This window comes from Excalfactoria chinensis, chromosome 10, assembly GCF_039878825.1.
Source record: "Excalfactoria chinensis isolate bCotChi1 chromosome 10, bCotChi1.hap2, whole genome shotgun sequence".
NCBI classification, from domain to species: domain Eukaryota; kingdom Metazoa; phylum Chordata; class Aves; order Galliformes; family Phasianidae; genus Excalfactoria; species Excalfactoria chinensis.
Window position 1 is genome coordinate 3,522,190 of NC_092834.1, and position 24,629 is coordinate 3,546,818.

The 24,629-nt window shown below is 41.3% G+C and overlaps 3 protein-coding genes across 6 annotated transcripts in view; 2 read left to right on the forward strand and 1 right to left on the reverse strand.

Moving 5' to 3' along the window:
- Positions 1–1,054, forward strand: part of IGF1R (insulin like growth factor 1 receptor) — a 133,842-nt gene extending 132,788 nt beyond the window's left edge. For both annotated transcript variants that reach the window (XM_072345176.1, XM_072345177.1), the window contains one exon: positions 189–1,054. In XM_072345176.1, the coding sequence (XP_072201277.1) occupies positions 189–555 (367 nt within the window). In that variant the 3' untranslated portion in view covers positions 556–1,054. The remainder of the gene's footprint in view (positions 1–188) is intronic.
- Positions 1,055–9,840: 8,786 nt separating this feature from the next.
- Positions 9,841–16,725, reverse strand: PGPEP1L (pyroglutamyl-peptidase I like). Its single transcript, XM_072345872.1, is given in 5 exon segments — positions 9,841–10,009; positions 10,966–11,195; positions 11,696–11,812; positions 15,897–15,949; positions 16,653–16,725. Coding segments are annotated over 5 exon segments (642 nt in total).
- A 4,124-nt stretch (positions 16,726–20,849) lies between these two features.
- LOC140256947 (protein FAM169B-like) overlaps positions 20,850–24,629 on the forward strand; it is a 30,588-nt gene continuing 26,808 nt past the window's right edge. Inside the window, exon 1 of one of the 3 annotated variants that reach the window (XM_072345874.1) lies at positions 20,850–20,904. In XM_072345874.1, coding sequence (XP_072201975.1) covers positions 20,871–20,904 — 34 coding nt within the window. In that variant the 5' untranslated portion in view covers positions 20,850–20,870. Of the gene's footprint in view, positions 20,905–20,957; positions 21,340–22,085; positions 22,123–24,629 lie in introns of those variants that run through there. The other 2 variants (XM_072345877.1, XM_072345879.1) reach the window with 2 other exon arrangements.

The following is a 24,629-nucleotide window of genomic DNA, read 5'->3' on the forward strand; positions in this document are numbered from 1 at the left end:
TCAGCGGTTGGAAAGCAGGTCAGCGTGTGTCACAGGGATGTCGGCCTGTAAAAATTCTGTCACTTCGTGTCCCGTCTTTATGGGTCGACTTTCTGAGACGTTCAGTCTGATTCAGTCACGGCCGGTTGCACTCCAGGCAGGGCTTGTAAAACACCTCGGTGAATGGATTTGCTGTGTTTCCCGTCCAGGTTTGAACTGATGCGCATGTGCTGGCAGTACAACCCCAAGATGAGGCCCTCCTTCCTGGAAATCATCAGCAGCATTAAGGACGAGCTGGATCCGGCGTTCAAAGAGGTCTCCTTCTACTACAGCGAAGAGAACAAGCCTCTGGACACAGAGGAGCTTGACCTGGAGACTGAGAACATGGAGAGCATTCCTTTAGATCCCTCCTCTACCCTCCAACCCACTGACAAGCACTCAGGACACAAAGCCGAGAACGGCCCAGGTGTGGTGGTCCTTCGGGCCAGCTTCGAGGAGAGACAGCCGTACGCACACATGAACGGGGGACGCAAGAACGAGAGGGCCTTACCGCTGCCCCAGTCTTCGGCCTGCTGATCCTTGGACCCAGAGTCTGACAGAAACACAACGCAGAAAAGCGCGTCTATTGGGGGAAGAAAGAAAGAAAATTACAATATATTCAAAAGCCCTACTGTACCTCAGTGGATCTTCAGAACTGCCATAGCTGCACTTGGGAAGAACCCTTTTTTTCAGTAAACAAGTTATCGTTTTGTTTTGTTTTTTTTCTTTTTTTTCAATATGCAAGCAGATGTTTGTTTCGGTAAAGGACTCCATTTATGGGGCACACAGTTGGCCTTTTAAAACTCTGATGTTAACACTTAATAGCAACAGAAAACTTGAGATTTGATGTCTCTCTCTCTCTCTCTCTCTCTCTCTCCCCTCTCTCTTTCTTTCTGTCTGTCTTTGCTTCATAATGGGAAACATATCTGCGTGCAGGTTCAACCGTACGGCACTTTTTTCAGATCAAAGATATCACAGGCCAGGTGGCTCCCTGCTCCCCTGCAGGCACCTGCCTGACACTGTAGGTCTTTATTTAAAAAAAAAGAAAAACAAAAAGAAAAAAAAAAAAAAAGAAAAAGAAAAAAGGAGGAAAAAAAAAAAAAAGGAAAAAAAACTCGAAAAAAAAAAACCAACACAAAAGAAACAAAAAAATCACAAAAAAAACAAAACAACAACAAAAAAAACAAAAATCCACACACAAACAAATTAAAGGACTGGATTTTTAATGTTGCTCTTTAAACTTTTTAGAAACGCGTACAAGAACAACAGAGGGCCGGCGCTCGGCCAGGGCTGTTCCCATTTTCAACGCTGCCAAATTTTGCCAAAAAAAAAAAAAACAAAAGGAAAAAAAAAAAAGAAAAAGAACTCTGTTTGTTTGTTTGTTTGTCTGTTTGTTTGCTGGTAGGCGTGGAAGGAGCGCAGCAATCGACTCCTCTGCTGAAGGGAGATCCTGACCAATACGTTCTATTCAATCATACACTGGGATTGAACAAAATAACAGTAATCAAATTGTTTAGGTTCTTTTTTTTTTTTTTTTTTTTTTTTTTTTTTTTTTCCAAAACTGGATAAAATGTGATAATATTATTATTATATATATATATATTTTATTTTTTTTTTCTTGTGATGGAGAAGAAAAAAGGGATGGAGTACAGAGCCAGCCCTCCCTCCGCCCCGTGCCCATCCCGATGAATTCTGGACAAAACTGGCAGTGGTGAGCTCTAAACCAACACGCGCATTTGGTACAGGAAAAGTCAACCGCACGCCAAAAACGCAATGTGAGAACCGTGACAAAAGCAGCAGCAGAGATCTCCGCCATCGCAGCCTGCCTTGTGCCGCAGGCCTGCAGGGAAAAAAGCACCAATAACACAAAAATTGGGAGAAGATGAGGAAAAAAAAAAAAAAAGTAAAAAAAGAAAAAAAAAAAAAGGCAGTAACCGGATTCAAGTGTATAAAACGCTTTGTTGACCTTTTCTCTTTATTATTAAGACTTCTCGAAGGGTCTTGCAGTTCTATGTTAGACCATGGATCATTTGCATACACATTGTCTTTTGTGTCACTTTTATAACTTTTTTACGGTTCAGATACTCATCTATATGTCTGTACAGAAAAAAAAAAAAAAAGCTGCTATTTTTTTTGTTCTTTATCTTTGTGGATTTAATCTATGAAAACCTTCAGGTCTGCCCTCCTTCCCTTCCCTCCCACTTCAACAAGTTTTCTTATGCTTTGTACTATAGTGTGTAACTCTTCTTCCTTCCCAGTAACCGATACCTTTCGTATGATTTGCCATGAACTGTTTAATGCCTTTTTATAAATGCATTTCCTCCTCGTTTTATTTTATTTTATTTTATTATTTTTATTTTTCCATTAGTTGTTTTACAGCATCTTGGCTGTGTGGGTCGCAGGGCTTTTGAGGAAGACATGGAGAAAGAAGGGACGCCCCACACCGAACGCTCCAGCAGCGGTGTGGTGTTTGTCAGACCCAGTTTTCCTTCCTTCCCACGAACCTCTGCCCAGACAGCATGCGAGTCTGTTACAGTGCAAGGCATGATACAAACTCAGGTCAGAAAAAAGAAAAAAAAAAAAAAAAAAAGGTTAAATATTTAGTACATTCTTGTTCAGTGTTTATATTCATTGTTGTACAAGGGTCCTGCCCCTCCTTCCCTCCCCGCTTGTTTTGGTTGTGGCACACACGCACCCACCCGTCCCCACACATGCTCCCACACAGACACACACGTACACACACGCTCTTTTTGTTTGTTGGGTACAGCGGCAGACACCAGGCTTTTGGGTCACCGATTCTGAAAACGACTATTTGAACTCTTCCACCCCTTGAAGAAGAGCTGTATGAATTGAGGCTGGCGGTGCTAGGCACTTTTTGGGTGGCCGTTGAACACCTGGCTCCAGCCCCGGCTCTTTGCCTTCCCAATGAGGAAGCCCTCCAGGAGGACACTATGGGCTGCATTTTGCACCCCAAGGTAAACAGAATTAACTCTCCCCCACCCCCTCACACACAACAACAGCATGCCATTTCCATGGGGTAGGGTGGAGAGCACGTAGCTGGGGCCAGCGGCTCAGCTAGCAAACAGAGTTAAGCGTTGGCAGCTATGGAAACCTGGACAAGTCCAAGCCTGTTGCTTAAGTCATAGACCAAACCTCAGAACAAAAGAAAATGAGTGAGCTTGTTTGTTTGGTTGCAGAAGCCTTGGCAAAAAGGGAAGGAGGGAGCCATCATAAAGCCTACAACCAAGGAGTCGTAGCAGTTGCTCATCTTAGTTACAGCATCTAAGCCTTTGTTTAGCACTGATCCAACCAACTGATGGCAGTGAAGAGGTGGTTCTGGGATGGAAACGTTTGAAACCTTTGAGTAAGAACAAAGAATTAAAATATACTGATTGCTAGTTTTGACTGGAGATTTTTAAAAGTTTGTAGTGCTTTTTGCTTGTGTAGTTTAGGTCCCATTATCTTCTCTCGCCTCTGTCCCGTAGTTATTTTTCCCTTTTAAAAACGAAAAAGACAAAAAAAGTTAATTAAGAAGGTATTCTATGTAGGATTTTTTATTTATTTTTGTGATATCAGTTTAAATCACTGTAGAGACGCCCCATAATAAATCTAAATACTGAGATAAGGGTTTTTGAGTATGACAGGGGGACAGTTTTTGATTTTTTTTTCAAACATTTATCTACCTCACTCTTATTTTTTTATATGTGTGTATATATATATAAAAAAAATACATCTCACATTTCTCAGCAGCCAATAAATGCCGTCGATACTGGTAACCTCTCACTCCATAAACCACATGCTCTAGGTTCTGGAAGGGAACAGTCACTGCTCATCACAAAGGGTCACTTCAGAGTATTTGCCTCAATTCCGAGGAGTTTTGCCTTTTCAGTTCCAATTTGTTGTCGTGGGGAAAATGCGAGAGTTGTCTGACTGTAAGCTGACCGCTCATTAAGGAAACACGAAGGCTTTTTAGCGGGCCGTCGTGGCAGCGCTTAGGTCAGCAGCAGCGCTGCTGCTTGTTAGGTGGGTGCAGGGCTGACCTGATAGAGAACTTTCAGTCACGAGTATCGATCAAATTTGCTACAGAAATGAGTTGTTTACGGTGTTGGAAGGTCCAGAAGGATTGATAGAATAAGAAGAGCGGTCTGTTTGGCCTCAGTCATTCCTGGCAAATTTTCCTCAGATGCCGCGAGCACCAAAAAGGCATTTGGCTGAATCAGCACCCATTTGGCTCACCAAGCACAGCGCTGCTCTTTCTTTTTTTGACCAAAACAGTGACAAACCTGTTGCGGGCTGCCTGGTGATGATACCACGTCGAGTTTACAGCTTCGGATCTTTGCTGCTTCTGTTTAATGAGAGCACTGATTTTATTTCATTTTATTTTATCGCTTTGTTTTTGTTTTCAAAACTAACATAGAATTGATTTTTTTATTATTGTTATTATTTTTTTTTTCTGATGTGCCAGTAAAAAAAGTCAGCTCCCTTTTCATCCCCCGTTTATATGCTTCATAACTGTGGATTCTGATGGACCAGCCATCAAATTTTAACTGCCCTCTGACAGCGTGTAACTGGTTTACAAGCACACAGGACTAACACAGGCTTGCCATCAACATGATGTATAATGTTTCTCTTTTTCCAGCTCAGGCAGCTGTTCGTGCAGGTGTTGGTTGTGGTATCTGAATAATGCGGTGCTTGGAGCTGTATGCGGCCTCTTGAACACAGTGCTGTGGTTAAGTACTGCGGGGCTCGTCTTTGGAGGGATCCTTTCTCTCAGACCCTGAAAAAGCAACAAATTTAACATTGTTACCATGTCATCTTTTTTGTCGTTGCATTTCTTTGAAGCTTACGGTGACCTTTTTGGAGTAGTGACTGTTCCCCTCACTCGCACATATTGATTACCACAACTGGAGATCCTCAGATCTTTCAGCTGGCTAGGAGGGTTTTGTTAAAACTGTCCAAGTTATTGGTTCTTATAATTTGATGTAGGTGGTTTAAAAACGCGTTAGGAAGAAACACTAATGACGTAGCACCCATCATGATAGGCATTTCAAAAAGCACTTCAGTAGAATACAGTCATGGGACTAAAAGTAAAGTACGCATGCGTGATGACAGTCAGCTCTCCTGGACCAAACCACCTTCATGATACCATTGTGTTCTGTGTTTGCAATTCAGGCTTAATTACTTTTTTGTTCTGTTTGTTTCCATAGCGTTCTTATTTTGTTGTTGTTGTGTTTTGTGCATTCTGAATAGCTTTATTCACATGGGCTTTTCATGCAGACTTCCCTTGGACAGTAAATCAAGTTGTTTATGCATGTGAACAACTGAGAATTAATGTTGGCTTGATAGAGTCATAATATGGTTTGTAATGTTGTTCTTTCCTGAGACCACTGGCTTGTCTGGTATGGTAAATTTATTCAGAACTTCGACTGTGTTTGAATAAAGTTCGAGGAATCCAATTTGCTTATAAATGAAAAACAATAGCCCACCCAGCCCCAAAGCCCAGCGTTTTGACAAACATTACCAAGCTGTTTCAATGCAGTAGAATAACAGACTGGCATCACTGTAGGGGCAGGCTTTGATTTCAGCACTCGGGCCATTGTTCTCACCTGACTCGCATCTAAAAGCTTCTCAGTGGCACAGAAGGTGGTTTGGTTGCAAAGGAAGGTGGCTCCTGTGTAAGCACAGAAGCGTCAGCTGCTTGGTACTAAGAAGCGCTTTTGAGGGGGCAATGAATTGGACACAGAAGCCAAGCATGATTGGAAGTTCGAGGCCAGCCTGTGTTCACCAGGTCTTTCTCAGCGTGATGCCTCTGTTCTTTAAAGCTGGTTCTAAGTGATGTATGATTCTAGAGATGTTCGCACTGATGCTCCTGTTGCTCTTTATAAACAAGTGAAGCCCAGTTTGCCCAGGACCGACTGGTCACCAGATGGAACCACTGTCAGGTCCTTTGGGAACTGCCGAGGGTTGTTCCATACAATCGAAATGAACAACGCTCCCGTTGTTGGTGTAACTCCATAAATATATATCTATATAGACATAGATATCTGCATATGTATATCTATAATATAGATATATATATTTATATATATTTAAACCCTATTCATTCCACTAGTACAAGTAACACTTGTTTCCTGTTGTTCTTATTTTGTTTGTCAACAGTGTATTTAATCACTGGGCTAAACAACAGCGGAGGAAGGTGCAAAGGGTCCACTCCTTACTAACCAGTGATAAAAGCCAGATATTGCAACTTAACCCATGAGTAGTTGTGCAGACGAGAGTTTTAGGAATGATGTGTAGAAAAAAAACAGTTGTGGCCAGAGGTGCTGAAGATACAGAACTGTAAATAGGCAGGAGGGCTTCGAAGGTTGCCTCAGTTCAGAAAACTGGCTGCTCAGAGGCAATGAGCAGCCTCTGTTAGGGAGCGCAGCCAGGTAAATCAGAACGGAGAAGTGTTTATATGGGGACATCTGGAAACAAAGGATTTGGAAATGGATATTTACAAAGACACAGGGCTTGGCAGAAGTTTGAAATTGTTTCCTGAGCATGGTGTGTGTGGGGCAGCAGCAGAGCTCAGGTATCACCATTCTGATCATCGGTACTTGTAAATAAGCCTGACTTTCCAGCTGAAGTGCTAAATTTGTAACAGGAGTTCAGTGGTTGTGACATCGGTCTGTATGAGTCAGTCTCAACCTGCAGTTGGTTTGTCTTGCAAGTACTGGGTTATCACCAGGTTGTGTGCGTGCGTATGTGTGCATGTCCATCTTTTTTGTATGCGTTACGTTGATTAGTAATCCATTAGCATTTTCAATAGGGCTTTAAAGTCCAGTAGATTACGGGTAGTCAGTTGACGAAGATCTGGTTTACAAGAACTAATTAAACGTTTCATTGCATTTTGTAAGTGCATAGAATAATTTTATAAAATGTTTGTAGTTTATTAATGCCTAAAATATAATTTAAGGGCACTTTTTCTGTCTGTGTGTGCGTGTGTCTGTATGAGATCCGTTTCCTTTGATGGTACCAGTTTACTAGCTAGCTTTACAATATGCCAAAAAGGATCGCTAACTTGTCCAATTCAAGGCTCATCCCTCTCTCCCACTACCTGCCCAAGCTTTGTGTCCCAGTATCAAGCGAATGAGTAAAGAAGTTGGGGAAATGTTCTGTATCTTCAGTATCCTGGTCTTCCAGAGCCCTCTGGTTGGGGTGGGATCATCTTAACTGGTCATTTCACTTTACTGTCTAGTGCAGTTAACTTAATGGATTACAAGAACCTCACTGGTTGGGAAAACAGAATGGGTTTTGCTGCTACACAGTCTCACTCGTGCTGTTCAGTACCTGTTTTATGGGTGCCAGGTGGTTTGAAGGAAATGACTGCATAAGAGAAAGCGGGAAGGCAGTTCTTGTAATTACTATTGAAGAACTATTTGCGTATTTCTTATCACTTTAGAAGTTTGTATGCAGCCTCTAAAGATGCTGAGTACCATTCGAAGCTTTGTTGAAAGAAGCAAAGCGGGGTCCCTATTTATTTTTATTTAAGAATGCTGAAGATCCCCGTTTCCCCCTGAAGTTTGACTGACTGCATTTCTGAAGCGTTACGATGATTTAGATGCTATTTAAAGATCAGCTCTTCTGTTTTCTAAACCAGTGAGGTTTGAGATGAAAGGATTGGCCAGAGTTTGTCTACCTCTGGGACAAAAACAAAACTAGAAAGTGCTAAGGAATGGATGCAGTTGCAAATACGACATTTTTCCGAGTTTTCTTGTTTAGATTTTTTTAAAGAGAAAATTAAACAATAACATGGCCAATTTATTACATAAAAAAAAAAGACTTGCTGTGTATAAATTATTCCTAAAGAAATTCCTGTGTTTATATTAAAATGAATCAGTAGATTAAAAAAAAAAAAAAAAAAAAAATTCAAAATGTTTTTGTATATTCTGTTGTAAGAATTTATTCCTGTTATTGCGATATACTCGGGATTCTTTACATTATGAAAAGAAGAAACTTTGTCTATTTTGAATGGCTGAAGCTAAGGCTCCATTAGTTTCTCTTACTCTGCTTTTTTCTAGTAGTTTCAGTACTACCTGATTTAAGTTAAATAAAAGAATTCTGTATGCATTTGTCTGTTTTGGAATTTGTTCTTCGTTGCAAAGCAAGTGCAGCTTAGAAGATTCAAGACTGTTTTTCTTCTGCAGTTTTGGCTGCATTTAGTTGAGCAACTCTGAAAAAGATCTTCATAGAGGTCAGTACTTCCATTATGCTGTGTTGAAATCAAAAGCACTGTAATCCAATGACACTAACCTTTGGACCATTTTTCAGCAGGACTTGGTTCATTCCAATGAGGAAAGCATTTTTATTTATTTATTTGAAGGAAATCCTTTCATTTTCTGTTACAGCAATGCATTCGTGGGGCATTCAACCATCCAGCACAAAGTTGTCAGTTTTCTGCAAAGGTTGTTAGAAAAACAGCGACAAGCAAACTAGCATAGCATTATTTGGCATTTACAGTTTCTATGAGTCTCGTCATCGAAGTCTCGGCTGAGGCACAGTGGTGGCCCAGAGCTTGTTCAGGTGTCCGTGCCATCAGGTTATCCTTGTCTCTTGTCGTTTTTACTGACACAGCACTAGAGGGATGAGCTTTTGTTTCCCTTAGAGAAATCCCAGGTGTCCACATGAAGATGCTGCTGTTCTGTTCTGGTGATGGCTTTTGAAAAATACTTGCTAGCTTTATGTCATAATTGTCTGTTGTAGTACAAGCAAAACTGTGTGCACTGACATTCCCGGTGTGCTAAAGAGGACACGCTGTAAACCTCTGTCTTGCCCAGCCTTAATAGAGCAGTGCTTCTGTCTCAGGCATATCTGAGACACCGAGGAGTCTGGCTTGGCAGGAGAGAAGCTCAGAAGTGATCCGTCACTGTCTGATCCCAAGCTTTACAACTTAGGATCTCATTTGGTTCCTGTTTTGTAAGAAAGATAATGTGCCATAACATTCCACTGCATGGTACTTCACTGATTGCCTTTCCTGGGACAAGTTAGCTTGTTGATTTTGATGTATAAATCCCTGAATAGCATGAGCCATTGTACTGAAAGACTGTTGTCTTTGTGTTGTGCTTTGTGGAAGGACAGCGGTGTTTTCCTTTGGGGCATATGCTGAGAATTTGGGGAAATGGTGTTTTCAGGCAGTTGGAACTCAAATAGCATTACAGGGTCTGCCAGGCTCCAAGTTAAGTCACCCCCGGTTCGTAGTCTGTTTTGTATGTGAAAGCCAGCACGCTACAGCTGGTCTCAAAGAAGCTGAAAAAATTCTTCACATAACAGGATCTCTACCTGTGTTTTATTTTTCCCTCCTGTTTAAAGTTTAAATATGGGCACCTTGCATTAGATGAAGCTGTGTCACTATACTTGAAAGGGACTTGGGGAACTTTGTGGTAGCGGTGCTGAATGCCCTCACGGATGTAAGAATGGATCTCGGTGCAACAAATCTGTAGTAACATCTTTTGATATTTATTCTGCTTTTTTTTTTTTTTTTTTTTTTTTTTTTTTTTTTTTTTTTTTAATTAGATTTTTTAAAACCTGCTTTTAAAGGATTTTAGGAAATATGTAACCATTTTTAAGTCCTATTTCTTGTGTTTTCTTAAACCAAAGCAATCTTAGTGCTACAAACTGCCACCTTTGAGTTTGAAACGGTTGTTTGGTTTTTATAAGGAGATTTCCCTGAAAATAACTTGGAGTAAAACCTTGCAGGGCTTTAAATAATCACTAGATTTGCTACTTTTAGGAGAAATGAAATTCCATTTTAAGAAAGCTCCCTTTTTCTAACATTCCACCTTATTCTCTCTGTACCCCACACTGTTCTAACATTTCTAGGATGATCGTCTGTAATGCTTTTCCTAGAGAGTCTGCTGTTACTGACTTTGATAATGGAGGCACATGGATGAAAGCTGCTCTTCCACTGCCGTAATACAGGGAGGTGTAATAGGTGTAATCGCAGAGGTACCTGAAATACAATGAACGAAACATAAATAGAAACCTGAATTAAGGAACAGCAAACTTTGATTAAATTAAAATATTTGTTAAGAAGCCAAAGCAGATCTGGTTTACAAAAATATTACAAACGCATTTGCGTACTGAGTAAAGGAAATGCTGAAACAAAACTAGTCTGAGAAGCAATTGTTCCACACCTGTTTATTAGTCTCTCAGACACTCACTCAGAAGCAACTCAAATAATAATAAATAAATCATAAGACATGCTTTCTTTTCTAGGTTTCTGTAAGCTTAAGTCAGATGAGAAAGGTAATGCAGCCCCTTGGAACCATAACCATAACATTACAGCACATAGTAAAGTTTGTTTGTGTAGGTCATACAGAGGCTCACCACTAACCTCTTATTTCTGTTGTTGTTTATCACCTTAACCTTTTAGCTTGCAGATCCATATCCTGAAAGCACAGGACAAGATCAGCTATGTATAAAAAAAAAAACAACAACCAACTAACACTTTGTTTTGTTTTCCTTTTAACTGAAGAAATTCTGAATCATACAGTGAGATCACAGATACCGTTCTAAAGGTACCTATAATTGCTCTGTTCTTCAGTGTGTGTATTTACATTTTATATCTCTCCCAGTTGGGAAAAATAGATTGGAATCTCCTACTAGTCAGTACTGTTGTTAGACTCTAATAGCACAAGTTTACTGGGGTTGCTAATCACAGTGTGCTCTGTTGAAACTTGTTTCTTTTGCAACCCATGGAAAACTGACTACTGACTGTTGTTTTTTATGAAGGCTTCTCTACATAAAATTTAAATTTATCCTTGTTTTATACTTGTGTCACTTGGAAGTCTTTTCTTCAGAGTGATTTTGGTTAGAGGAGAAGTCATTGCGGAGATTCTTTAAGCTTAAATGAGGTGACTGAATTAGTTCTGCTTTTACTTTGAGACCTCAATATGCAATGTTTACCTTCCTGCATCTCTGGAAAAGATGATATCAATTCCTTCCAGTGAAATATTTTTCCAGATAGTCTTCATGTTAATTGTCGATTCAATCTTTTCCGGACCATCTAGCATGCAACAGCCACCTTCTGGGTGAAAACCACAAGCATCCATCTCTTCATAGCCTTTGTTCTTCCCACACTGCTCAAGGATGATGATTGCTTTGGCAGATGAAGCCAGCCCAACGTGAACAGTAAGCTGTTTTTTCCCACCAGAGTGAATAACAGGAAATTAAAAATGAGCCCTGTTTTTTGAAAACATGTAATGCAGTATTGCCAAGCGTTATGTGAAATACTGTCTTCAAGGTGGGAAGTCTTGCTGTGGCTCATGCCTCAAGATAACTTGATAAGAGATTATAAATGAGAACAAAATAGTGTTTTTTGGTTTTTTTGTTGTTGCTGTGTCTAGTCAACTCCAGACTTCAAAGCTGATTTTTTTTCCTCCATTCTACAGTTTATGATAGATGCATTTTTCTTTGTTCTGCACGCAGTTATGCTGTTTAAACAGCACAGGATTAAAGTGACGTGCTAATTAATTTGTGCTCCAAAATTGTTTGGAACCTTCATCACCATTTTATTAGTCACTATCCAGAGCTGCCTGATACACATCGTTAAGTAATCTCTTGGAGATCTTTTTAAAGATCTGCTGAAACTAATATTATTTAGAAATGAAAACTACCCAGCTTTATTACTACTTACTATTGGATGAAGAGTTGTCCATATCCTGAAGATTTGTTCCTTTACTTTTTGGTAAACCACTGGTAGTTGCATGATACGAAGATCTATGTTCTTTCCAAGGCCTCTCTTGGACAGCTCCTGTAGATACAAAAACCAGCCCAACAACTGTGATGGATGTGTAAGAGCAATGGATTTCTCAGTGTGATGTAGAAATCAGGCTGATTAAACTGCAGAGATACAGAAGAGCAATGTAACACTGCTTAGCCCTATTGTTCCTTGGTCTACAAAGGGACCCAGTTGTCTCATGACAGCTCTCCATTTTTATTGAAGGAAAAGTCATCTGTGCTAAAGAATTCTTAATGTCACATTCGTGTTGAGCCATGGTTATATTTTCCAAAGGGATGCTCAGCCTCCAGTGTGTGGTTTGTGCAGTCCTGATTTGGACTGGCCCATGGGGAACCATGAAATACAGAATTACTCAGAAAAGACCCACGTCTAATAGGCCTTGGTATAGGTAAGTTGTTCCTCTGAAAGACAAAGTAGATAAACTTGTGCTTCTGGAGAGACACAAATGAGAGAGAATTCTCATTAGATGTCACTTGGGTCATTTTTCACCTGCTGTCTTGGACTTGTTTCTGGTAACCTCAAAGTGACTGGCAGCATAAGAAGAAGCATGTTGGGATAGGAATTAATTTTTTTTAATCTGGAATATGTTCCCCCGATGAAAGAAGGAAATGTTATTTATTGGGATGTTCTTTCTTTGTAATTTAGTTGAAGTTCAGCATGGAGCTTTTTTCCAGGGGAAACAAAAATTATACCCAGCATTGAGGTAAAAGAGGAAAAAAAGGCATCCTTTAAAACAGCACGTTGGGTAGATGTTTGGAAGATGGTCTGGATAAGAGTCAACGACGAACATCATGTGGTGATAATGCCTTGATATCATTTTGTCAGTGGAACAGGGCTGACGAAGAAGCCATAAGCCTTTACAAAGAATGTAAGTACTGCAGTGGTAGGGTACAGGAAGAGTACAACTGAGTCAGAAAGCTTTGTCCCACTAAAGCAAAATGGTGGTTGAAAATCCCTGTTACATCTTAGTAGACCACCACAAAAGAAGTGAACAAATTTTCTGAGTTTCTCTGGAGGGCATGGGTAAAAAGTCATGAGCAGCAGTAATTGATAGACCCAGAAACTTGTAACTTTTTCAATGTCATTGTTTCCTTAAGCTTTCCTTTCTTACTAAGGATATTTGCGTGGATGGGGCTGAGTTAACTGGGAAATTTGCCCTTCAACACTGGCTTCCTATATAAACTGTTCCAATCTTCTTGTCAGCAGAAACATTGATTAGCTGTGCTCAATAAACTATTTGACACAAGCAAGGAAACAATGCCTGCAGGGAAGTAAACACATTTAGAGAACACTGCCAGCCTTTTTTTTCCCTCTGGGCGCTGACAGTCTTTGAGAGGCCATTGCATCATCTTGCTTAAGAATGCTGTACTGTGTCTTAGCATCCAAAAAAGAAAACCCCAGCTGGTTCACAATTAGCATTTTATTTTCCCAAACATTTTTAATTTTAACATTTAATGAGATTCTTCCTTTTTAACTATAGGACTTGAAGTACTTGACTATCCACAACTTTAGTTTAGAATCAGAAGACCCAAAGTAAGTTGTTACAAGCTATTGTAAGCTATTCTTTTCTTGTGGTGTCTGGATTGAGCTTCTTCTGTCACTCTCTGTCATAGGAGAAATGCTGAAATACTTCTTGTGCAGGACAAAATCAGAAGCTGGCCAGTAGCCCAGGGTTGGGAATTTGTGTCAAAGGATGATGGTTCTGTCCTAAGTAATTGTAGAATGTTGTCAATAATGTGTATTATTTTGTTGTTTAGGATTCCTAACCATGGACTTACACCCCACCACACCAGATGTTGAGCAAACAGAACAAAAAACAAAAGGTTGTTCCTTGTCTCAGCCATAACCAAAATGATTTTTACATTTAATGCAAGAATCTGAAGATGAGAAGGAACGCTGAATGCGTCGGTGGGTTAATTCAGTCAACAGCCTGCCTGCTGTAGTTGAAACAGCCAAGGAAACATTGAGAGAGTTTAAAAGCTTTGGAAAACCTTTTTTTGGTGGGCAAAGTGGTTCAAAAGAAAACAAAGTTGTTGTGGGAAAGTCTCTCTAAAAGGAAAATAGAACCCAGTGTTATCAGTTGACAACCTGGAGTTGTTGGTGAGTTGTGGACATAACCACAGGTCACTGGAGTTCTGGTTTGTGCCCATATGTAGCCCTCTCCAAAGAGAAGGGATCTGCACGGAGCAGTTGAGGCCAGAAGCTGTGGTTGTGCAGAGGTTGATGCAGAAACAAAATAAGTCTTTTTTTCTTCTAATCCTGCAGGTATCTCTTTAAAGTGTCAGGGATGTTAGAAAGTTCCAGAACACAAATGAAGGAACTAAATAGCATCGTCTTAGTTTCACAGATGATGAAACTAAAGCAGAGAGGGGTGAGACAGAGATTGAATGACAAATTTCCAAAGACCACATGGTCAGCAGCAGAATGAAAAACTGCGACAAGAGATCTGATCCTCATCTCCTGATATCAAACACAGTTCCCAGAAGCAGTTGGAAATGTGACCTGTTCTTTGCACTAACAGTTTAATTGCTATGAATGCTGTCACTCAGCTTACACTTGTGCCCTATTAACTGGGGAATTCGACCTTGATGGTAGGTTGCTCTGATAGGTTATTTAGCTGCCAAGTGCCAGACATAGGTTTCTGGAGGAAATACAGAAATGGAGTTGGATCAAGGGGTATTAGGTGGGACCATTGGTCTGCAATACTGAATAAATGATTCAGGAGATCTGAGATTCGGAGGGTCCCACGTGGTTCTGAAGAACACATCGTAATAACTCTGTGTGATCTGTCTGCAAACGTGGAGTTAACTCTTAGTGTTGTTTTCCTCTAGAGAGAATGTTCTGCACTTCAAGAGTTAAGAGGTGCTGGTGGAATTTCATGCATATATCAGGAGGGTATTTCAGGTGAGTGCAGTTGTGAGAACCATGAAGAACTTAGTGAGGCAGGTTTCCAGAAGAGAAACTGTCTTTCTAGTGCTACACAACGATGTTGGGCCATGTGACAATGTCTGTAAAAGCCCTGAAGTTTTCAGTAACTGAATTGACAGGTTTGCTGGTACTTTCTGACTCTTTTGATTATCCCTTTTCCTAAACGCTCAGGGGGCGCTTGCTGAGGAATGGCAGATCCATAGAATATTTGACAAATATTTGTGGTTTAGATCACATCTGGAGTTGGACTTGAGATAATTTATGGGTATTCTGGGTGTGCAAAGGTACAACACAAGTTTTTTTTCTTCATGTTAGCCTACAGGGATAACATCCCTCATGACTTTGGTACAGTATGAAAGTATCAAGCTAGTAAATTATTGCATTGTGGCATACAGGGTCTCACCTACTAGGGTGGGGTATTTGTTTTGTAAGACATTTAAACATAGAAGTTATACATAGCTCTTAAGATATACGCAATTTTAAAAAAAGAATAATTGTGTTCTGGGAAATAATTGTGTTTGTTTTTGATCTTGGCTACTAGATGTAGACTCACACATTATTGTTTGAAAATGACTGTAACTGAAAAGTTTATGCTGAAAGTCAGGTATCCAAACCTGTCCTGAATTTTCAGGACTCCATCTTAGACATGCTGCAGCTACTGATAAGAGTTCCAGGTATCTGGAGTGAGGAGAAGTGGGAATGGTCTTGTCTTCAGTGATAACTGTAGACTTTGCTGTCTTTTGAAAGTGGAAAGCAAAGCTAAGATGTGAAAACACACTTAGAATAGACCTGCTTTCATTTTGTGTTCCTGAAGTAGGCAGTAATAACTAAATAGGCTACATCTGTATAGGAAGGAAAACACCTCACATAGACACGCTGAAATGAACCACGGTCTGATTACAGAAGGCAGGGATAACTTGTGGCACATGCAGGAACTACAGGCAAGGAAAAAATGTCTGTTAAGCTTTAAAAAAGTGTTTTGAAAAAAATCTTGCCAATCATGTTCACTTCCTCGTTATTCTCTTCCTTCTGTGTCTGTTCCAAACTGCAAAGTTCTGTTTAGTGAGAGAAATAACTGTCTTGGAAGGAATAGAAAGCCCAGAAGGAGATTGTATTTGGATCTCCACAAAATAAAACACCTCCCTCCCTTTCTTTTTTTCATGCTTACCTTCACTGCTTCCCAGCTAGAATTAACCAAGTATTGTCTGAAAGGACCAAAACCTGAAAAGGAAAGAAGGTGCGTTTAACTTATCCTTGCACTGCAAGTTTAGATTAGCTGACAACAGGTATGTAATCACATGATTGTACTTCAGCATTTTTTGTTATGGGGGTTGATTTATATATATATATATACATATATATGTTATTTAGCCTCCATAACATTTAAGGGAATAGCATTTAATCAGATGTGCTGACATAATAGCTAATCCTACAATCCTTATGAGGTAAACTTAACTGAAGCTGCTAAATGTTCTGGAGCCAAAATTACTATTAAATTAAATCGACAGCTGTGGCTGTAAGAATCCACTGCTTGGGATAAATTGTTCTGTGCAACAAAATAAATGTATGAGGGTTATACAGTACTGAAATTCCTGCAGAAACCTCAAGAGCTAATGGGTTGAATATTATTAGGCACTATATAATAAACTGGGCTCACTGCCAGCACGTTTATATTATGAGCAGGTGAGAATGTGACAGAGGCATGCTGTGATAATCTCTGTAATAGCTTGAAGATGCACCTGTGTCTCTAATGGGACACACTGGACTAAAAGCATTTGAACAAGTATATTTCTGTACCTAAATGGCGATGTAAGGGGAGGAAAAAACCTAACAAGGTGCTAAGAAGTGTGCCCATCAAGGGTATGTGCTATAAATATCATAGGAGAGAACCAGGTTGTCAGCCTTTTAAGAGGTTAGCAAATACCTCTTGCGTTCTCCTCCACTCCCATTCATTTCAACTGCAGGTTTTTGGAGCAAGCCAAACTAGTTCTGCCCATCTTGGAGCTATTAAAAAAAAAATGAAGTGTTTAATTGAAAACAGCAAGATGCAAATCTCTTTGATGTAGCTTCAACCTCATTCCTATGTCCTCAGTTGACCTACAGTGGAAAATTATCCTGCAACTCACATGTCAAGATATGTGTAATGATTGCCTTTAGATGAGCCAGTAGCAATGAGAGGAGTAGTGAGTAGCAGTGTTCCTTGGGAACTTTAACCTTTTGAAGCTCAGACGTCTCTAGCTGGTGGCTGTAATTCACTGTAATTCAGCAGCAGCTACAGCCAGCAAGAAAAAGAACAAATTCTGTCCCTTATGCTGCACATTCACACATGTTCTTTTGATATATTTAAAATCAATGGTCTAGTTTAGCAGGGCTGAGGCAGCAGCTACTGTTTAAATTTCTCTTACGTTGCCGTGACACTGAGACCCTGAAACTTGCCATGTGCTGTTCTAATTCTGGACACTGACTATGTGACATCGTGATGCAACCTGGTTTTGCTGCTTCAGAGCTCCTTTTGGGTAAGCATTCTCTAATACTAGCATGCACTGCCTTGAGCTATGTGGTTTGGATCAGAGAGAATGTCAACAAAGATTAAAACATGGAGAGAATGAACAACAAACCAAACTGGATGGCAGTAAGGAGGGCATGCTGCAGTTTGTTTCCGCTGACATGTACCTTAAGAAGGCACAGCAGTAAGTTATTTTCCATTTGGAATTGTAAGTGTGGACTGTTTGCTACTGTTTTTCCCTCCAGGGAACTGTTTATGACAGAGATGAAGCATGTGTGCATACCAGCTCTAGTGAAAAGGAGAAGGAAATAAAAAATACAAATCTTACCAGTTACAACCACAATGCTGGAGTTTGATTCCATGCTCCAAAAGGTGAAATCTTGTCGACTTCCAGTTCCAAACAGCAGTATCAGCATTCATGCATCTATGGCAAACTTCCTCATCTGGGGCATCTATTTTTTGATTCAGACCATTCTGAAGTGTGCGGATTTCTATTGGATGAAGAAAATGTTTTCATAAAGCTGAGAAGGGTTGGGATTTCCATGAGAGGAATGGCTTCTGTCCCACGTAGCTTTTAAAACAAGTTGTTACACCCCCGTGTTAAAGGCAGAAGGTTCCCCATGCGTGCAACAACCGTGTTTTGGGAGGAACAGAAAAGGCTTCAGGACATTTTTTTGCAAAATGTCCAGCAATAAAATATCCAGCAATATTTTGCATCAGAAAACTATTTATATACAAGTAAGCAAAACTAATTGAGCCACTTTTAGCATATGTGTGTGGATATTGTATTTTTATCACTGTTGCAATTCACTCTAATCATAAAGAACTACAGAGCTAAAAACAAGTATCTGTCCATTTCCACTCTTAATCAATATTAGGGTTTTTCTTACTATCTATAAATACATAGAGGTACCTTTCCTGTTTTCCTCACAGCACTGACCTCATTTACTTATCTTCAGCTTTATCTTGCATTATTTATTAAAATCTCCAAGCTGCTTACACTTCAAAAATAAACATTAACAGGAAAATATCTATTTGCTAAAGCAAAATGATTACTTGGTATGATTGAATGGACAACGCATTACAAAACTTCAGTCCAAATTAAAATGTCAAAGGAAATCTTGAGGCAGGGTTTTAACTTGTCAAAACTGGTGAGTTTAATAGCTGGTCTGTCTTCATTAAACTGAAGTGCAAGAACCAATAGGGGGCCTGAAATCAAAACATATGCACATTGTCACTGCCCAAAACAAAAGCGTATGAAAGTCCTCCTGGGGATTAGAACTATGTGGGCAGAGGGTTTTGCTGAGTCTTGTTTTGAGTAGGAAGTATGTGCATGTGTGCAAGAGAGAGAGAGGAGAAATAAACTAAGAATAGAAAGTCGCTATTTATTCTCAAAAGAGATGGTAATTATGAGATCATAGGAGAGAAAATCCCTGAAGAGCTCTCCTGGATTGGCTGGTGGCCGAGCAAGGTTTGGAGCTATGAGCCGTTTCTGCCCTTTGAATCCTCCTAAACTGAGAGAGAGTAATTTGTGGATTCTTTTAGATAAGAAGACACTGATTCTACCACCCATGTCTCCCTGGCTAATAAAACTTGCAGAACTGACTTTTACAAGCCACGAAGGCTGAAGGAGCAGCCAATAAAGCAAGTGTGCAGCTTTAAATAAGGCAAAATTTACCACCACTATCAGCAAATTGCATTTACAGTTCCACTGTCTTTCCTACGTCAATCAAGATCCTTACCAGTTATTTTTTCAGTGTAACCACTTTGTAAAACTTAGCCTGTGATACCAAACAGCACAGTGATATGTGGGTCAGTTCGTAGTTATTTCAGATCTGTGTGTTAAAAGAAAGGATATAAGTTAATAATAATTAAAAAAGCAAAACAAAAACCAACCAACCAAAAAGTGAAGCCTGCCTTCTTTAGGAAGGCCTAATGAGCAATGCATGTGCAAGGAAGAAAACAAAAGTTAAGACTTAGTGTTGCTTAAATCAGTTTTCTGAATAAGAATTGATGAACATTTTTGTTTAGGACGTTTTTGTTTAGCTTTACAGATCAATATGGAGGACAGTGCTATGAAATACTAGGGGATTTATTCTCTGTTCTTGCACAGTATAGCTGTGTCTGCTAGATCTGTGTACTCTGAAGGAACTGAACTCAAAGCTACTCTGAAACTTCTGAGAAAGTCTGTAGCTTTAATATTAGCACTTGCATATGTTCATGTGTTTGTAACATATGGGTATCTGAGGTGTGTGCATGTTTTTTTCCTCATCCACAATTAAGAAAACAAGCCCAGGATATATGAGAGCAAATCCCAGACACAGCTGACTCAGCTCAGTGCTGGTTGTTTTTCTCCTGCTGTATACGATATGATTGGCATGGTGTTCATCTTGAAGTAAAGAAGAAATGGAAGCAACTCAACTATGAAAACCCTGCTGATCACTCTTAGATGGAACGCAGTGTCACAAAAACAAAAGAGACAAACGTTAGGGTGTAAAGCTTGCTGTGCTCTATGGGTCAGTGCCCACGAGGAACAAACAAACTCAGTAGAAATGGGAAATAGAAAAATATTACACCAATTTCACTCACTTTTTTTTTGGGCAGTGCTGCCTTACTTACAGAAGTTTGTCTGCAAACTGCTGGTGCGTACATCATGCTTAGCACCAATGGAAGCGCTGAAATTGTATATCATTTTAATGTAGGCAGCTTGTTGGGTGGCTGCTGTTGTTTCAGATGCGTTCTTGTAACATTAGCAAAGGTGAGCTCCTGTGCATAAACAGTTTATTTTTCATCTACTATAGTTTAACACAGAGAGGAAGGACCTCAGCAGGGGAGCAGCGGGTCTCTTTTCAGGCATCATCCACCAAGCATGAAGAGACTCAGCATGCAGGATCACACAGTGTATGTAATTATTTATCAGATGGTATGCAAAATACATAAGTAAGACCGACGGATTCCTGGGCTAAGTAGTAATATGTTTACCATTCCTGGTTAAAAACAAAACCCAGCTGGCAAGTCTTAGCTGGCCAGGACACTTCCAATGTGATGGTGCAACCTTTGGGCAGACACGTGTGATACTCAGGGAACGCTGGAAGGTGGCAAAGCTTCAAGTGATCGCAAGGATGCATTGGAATGCACTGCTGTGCTGTAAAGTGGTTGTGTGACTGTCAGTGCTGAGATTGGTCTCGTCCTACAGAGGAGGGGAACGCTGCTTTCTCCTATTGAGGGAAGGAGATACAAATCTGCGGTACATTTTTAAACACGTTTGAATATCGACCACGTGGAGTTTTCTCTTACAGCGCTGTCAGAACAGGGTATGTAACAGCACCGTGAGCCACCTCAAGAGCTTCCAAATGCCGTCTCAAATGGACTAAAACAGCAACGTTCCCCAAAAGCGTAAGTGTAGAGGTACGCTGAGATGTGAAGAAGCGACCTTTGGTGCTCGCCGACGGAACGTCCGGCGCTGCTCCCCCAGCTCCGGCTCTACAGCCGCAGTCCCTACCGCCTCCAGCCCCGTTTCATCCCCGCGGTCTCTTTGTTCCCCCCTCCGCCCCGCCTCCCAGTCCCGCCCGCGCTGCCACCCCCGGCCGGGGCGAGGGCGGGCCGCGTGCTGGGAGAACCGCCTTAGAGGAAGTGATGGAGGCCGAGGGAGGAGGCCGAGCAGCAGCTGGTAAGAGGAGAGGGAGAGCGCGAGCGCCCGCCAGCTGGAGCGGCGCACTTCGCCGCTTCCCCTCCTTCCCTCAGCAGCCCCTGTCCCGCTGTTCCGTCTGTCCCCTCGCGCCGCTCGGCTCCTCTGCTGGCAGCTGCCCTGCTCGCTTCGCCTCCCTCGTGCTCTTGCACGTTGCTCACCCTCGCCGCGTGGGCGCGGTGCTCGCAGGCAGCGCCCGTCCCGCTGTGTCCCGACCCGCCCGCAGCCTCGAGCCGCTGCGGAACGTTGGGCTGCCCGCAGCGCCCGCACCGCCGCTGTGAAGAAGCGGACAAAACGCGGCCAAAGTCGCGGGCCCGTCCAGGGAAACTTTGTTCCGTCGCCCGAGGTCATGGCAGGACGAGCCGCGGCGCTTCGCGGCCATGCGCCCAGCGCGCAGCTTTCCAGAGGATCGCTGAGGTGAGGAGGGCCCGCAGGCGGCCCCGGTTGGGCTCCCGGCGCCCGGTCCCGCTGTGCAAAGCTTGTGGCCTAACGGCTCTGTGTGAGAAGTAATAAAGAGCATTTTAGCACTTTTAAGGGGAACACTGTTAAGCTCACGTTACGTCTTTAAGGCCAAATGGCGGGCTGTGTTCAGGTGCTCCTCGGGGGGAAGTCGAACATGGCGTCGGGGGCACGAGGAGCGGTGAGCACGTTGCTTTTCGACCGCGGAGGTTATTTAGCTGTAGAGAGGAGGCGCAGAAGGCATTCTCCGTTGTACGTGGGCACTTGTTCCTTCAGTAAATACTTTGTTGGTTGTTCCTTCAGTAAATACTTTGCTGGATGGCTGTAGGACAGGAAACGCTCCGTCCCTAACGATTAATTCTAGGGGGGGGGGAGAAAACCTTTGCCCCATTGCTTTCAGCGACCATCGATTTGGTGGTGGTTGTGGCAGCTGCTGCCCAGCAGGCTGGGGATTGCCTTCCACGTGCAACACTGAAGCAAATAGAGTTAGTTCCCAGGTGGCAGCACTCCTGGTGTCTGAGGATCTTATTTTAGGACAAACTCAATGCAAACTCTGTCACGGGTTTCCAAGGCAGCTCAGTGTGTGAGGTGTTCTGGTCTGTATTTGACTGGGAGCTCTTCCAGCAGTCTCTGTGCATGTGCTGTTTGGTTAAGGGCCCGTTGCATCCCCTCGGTTAGCTTTTGCACTGCTTGCCTTCTCGCTCTGGTTTTATGCTCTTTCTTAATTTGTCACACCAGCAGGTAAATGGAGAGAAAGTGAATTTATCTTCTGAAACGCTTTTTAAGTTGCTACCATTTATCTAAAACACCTACTTCATCCCCTTCAGTAAAATAACGATGCTGTTCATTAGTTCCTCTGACTGCTCACGGCTAAATGCATTGTAGCTGGAATGCTGTTTTTTCCCCTCCCATCAGCCTCTTGTGGAAGTCAAACATTGATAATAATTGGGTGTTGTTTTTCTTCCTTTCTTTGTCATTGTTTGTAGCCATCATTTGAATTTTGATTATAGTTATTCAATTAATTGCATATGGAACAGTTGAATGAGCGCAGGTCTAGCATGCAGCATGCTTCAAGAGAACATTGGATTCAACTGTTAGCTTTTCTTGTGCAAATGGTTCTTTCCAGGTTATGCCTTGCTGTAGCGAGGTGGTACAGCTCTGTGTGTTCCAGAGGTCAGTTGTTACTGTAACTGTTTCATAAAGCAAGACTTGCAAGGTTTCTGAGCTCCCGTATAGATCCCAGACAAACCTTGTCATTGAAAAGCAGACCACATGTTGACGTAGAACTGGATGTTTTTGTTTTGAATTCAGCCTTCTCGCAAGTGGTTGTTTTATTTATTTGTTTGTTTCAGAGCATTTTGAGAGTCAGGTTTTGTGTGTTGACCATCAAACAGCAAGGCTGCAAAAGCCAATCAGTGCCTAACAATGTTCACATGATTCCAGAGCCTGAGAAGTAGGTATTGCCACCACAGACCCATCCGTCTAGCTTAACAATTGCGCTAATGAGGTTTGAATTTCCATCTGCCTTGATGTCGATCGGTTAAAGTTTAGAGGTGGGAGGGCAGCACCTTGAAAGGTGAAAACTCAGAGTCATGACAGTGTGGATGCATGTTTAGAAAACCTGTTCAGAGTTCTAACTTTGGGTCTGATCAGCAACCTTAGTCCTTCAGTATAACTGAACTCTCTTCTATGGAAGAGAGGGAGTTTTACTCAGACTGAGGAGTGTGCTTTTCTAGCAGGTAGGGATTTCTAGAACCTTTTTTACTTTCTGAACAAACAGCAAGAGAAAATTCTGCCTGTTGTTGCCGTGCACGATTATAAATGTAAATTTCAAGGAGGAAGATGCGTAGCCATAATCCTAATGAGTGTGTTATAAGAACCCACATAGAACACGTTGCTGTGTATTTTCTGCATTGTGTAAGTATTGCACACCGAGAATCTCCCAGACGTTTCTAGTGGCATGCACAGTCCTTACGTATTGTGTTTGCAAAATGATTGGCAGACCCTCAGGTCACACGTATCCAAAGTAAACTGCGTCCTGCTCGCTTACTGAGAGGTCTGTGGATGCTTAAAAATGCTGTTTGTAACCTTTGAAACTGCTGTCTGGTGGCTGGTCTTTATAGTATTACCAACAACAGATGGCAAATGGCTTTGCTGATGTAGTTGTTGCTAGTGTTTCATTCCTGTGAAGTTCCACAGTCTCAAAGTCTCAGAAAATGCCTCCATATTTTTTCTGCGTTAATGATTTCAAGCCAAACTAAATAAAAACATCTTATCAAATTCCCATGGTGTCATGTGACGTTTTTGTAACGATTGCCTTGCAGCAGTTTCAGATAAGTGCACGTTTGGTAGCAATTTAAGGCCTGTGTCCTTTAAGTAATGCTTATTAGTACGTAACAGATGCCATTTAGAAACATTATGCCTTTTAATAGGCTCTGCTTTTAGACTGCGTTTTCTCATTCCAGGCAGGCTGTGGATCAGGCAAGCTTGGAGGTATGCTGTTGCTTATGCAAAGCCTAAGTCAATTTTCTGCTCTGAAGTCAGGCCATGTGTTTTTCCTTGTTTCTCCCATTCTGGTCATGGCTGTCTGGTGTTTTTTCCCCACTAGGCATATCTTTGGCTGATTTTCAAGGCATTACAATCAAAACCTTTTGCATTTTTATCCGCCATCAGTGGTTTCTTTTGTCCTTATAGAAGAGTCTGTGTAAAATGAGTTTAAACAATCTCAGCTTTGCTATCAAGAGCACAGCAAGTGTGGAGTTAGCTCTCTATTGCCAGCGTGTCCTTCCTTCTCTGCTTCTGTCTCTTCCTAAAAGTGAAATAAAGGAAAAAGCAGAACCATGCTGATTTTGGAGCACTTTCAAAGGCATGTAAAGCAGCTGACACAATGGCACAGAGAAACAAGAAAGATGTTTACATATTTTCTCCACTACATGCAGCTGTTTATTAAAGCAAGGAGTTCCAAGGCAGACTAAGAGGCTTGTGATAGCTAGTATAGGTGACATATTAATTTGCAGCTGCATAATAAATTTACTAATGTGTAAATTACTATGGTAGAGAGGGTGAGTTTTTTTTGTTGTTGTTTTTTTGTTTTGTTTTTGTTTTGTTTCCTTTTTGTTTTGCTTAATTGCTTCATTTTGAGATTAATATGGTTGTACAAACTGGTACTTGTAAGTAATTTGGGGGAAGGCTGCTGAGCTTTCTTAGATAGACTTATGTCCTCCACTGGTGGGAGCAGTGGATTTCTC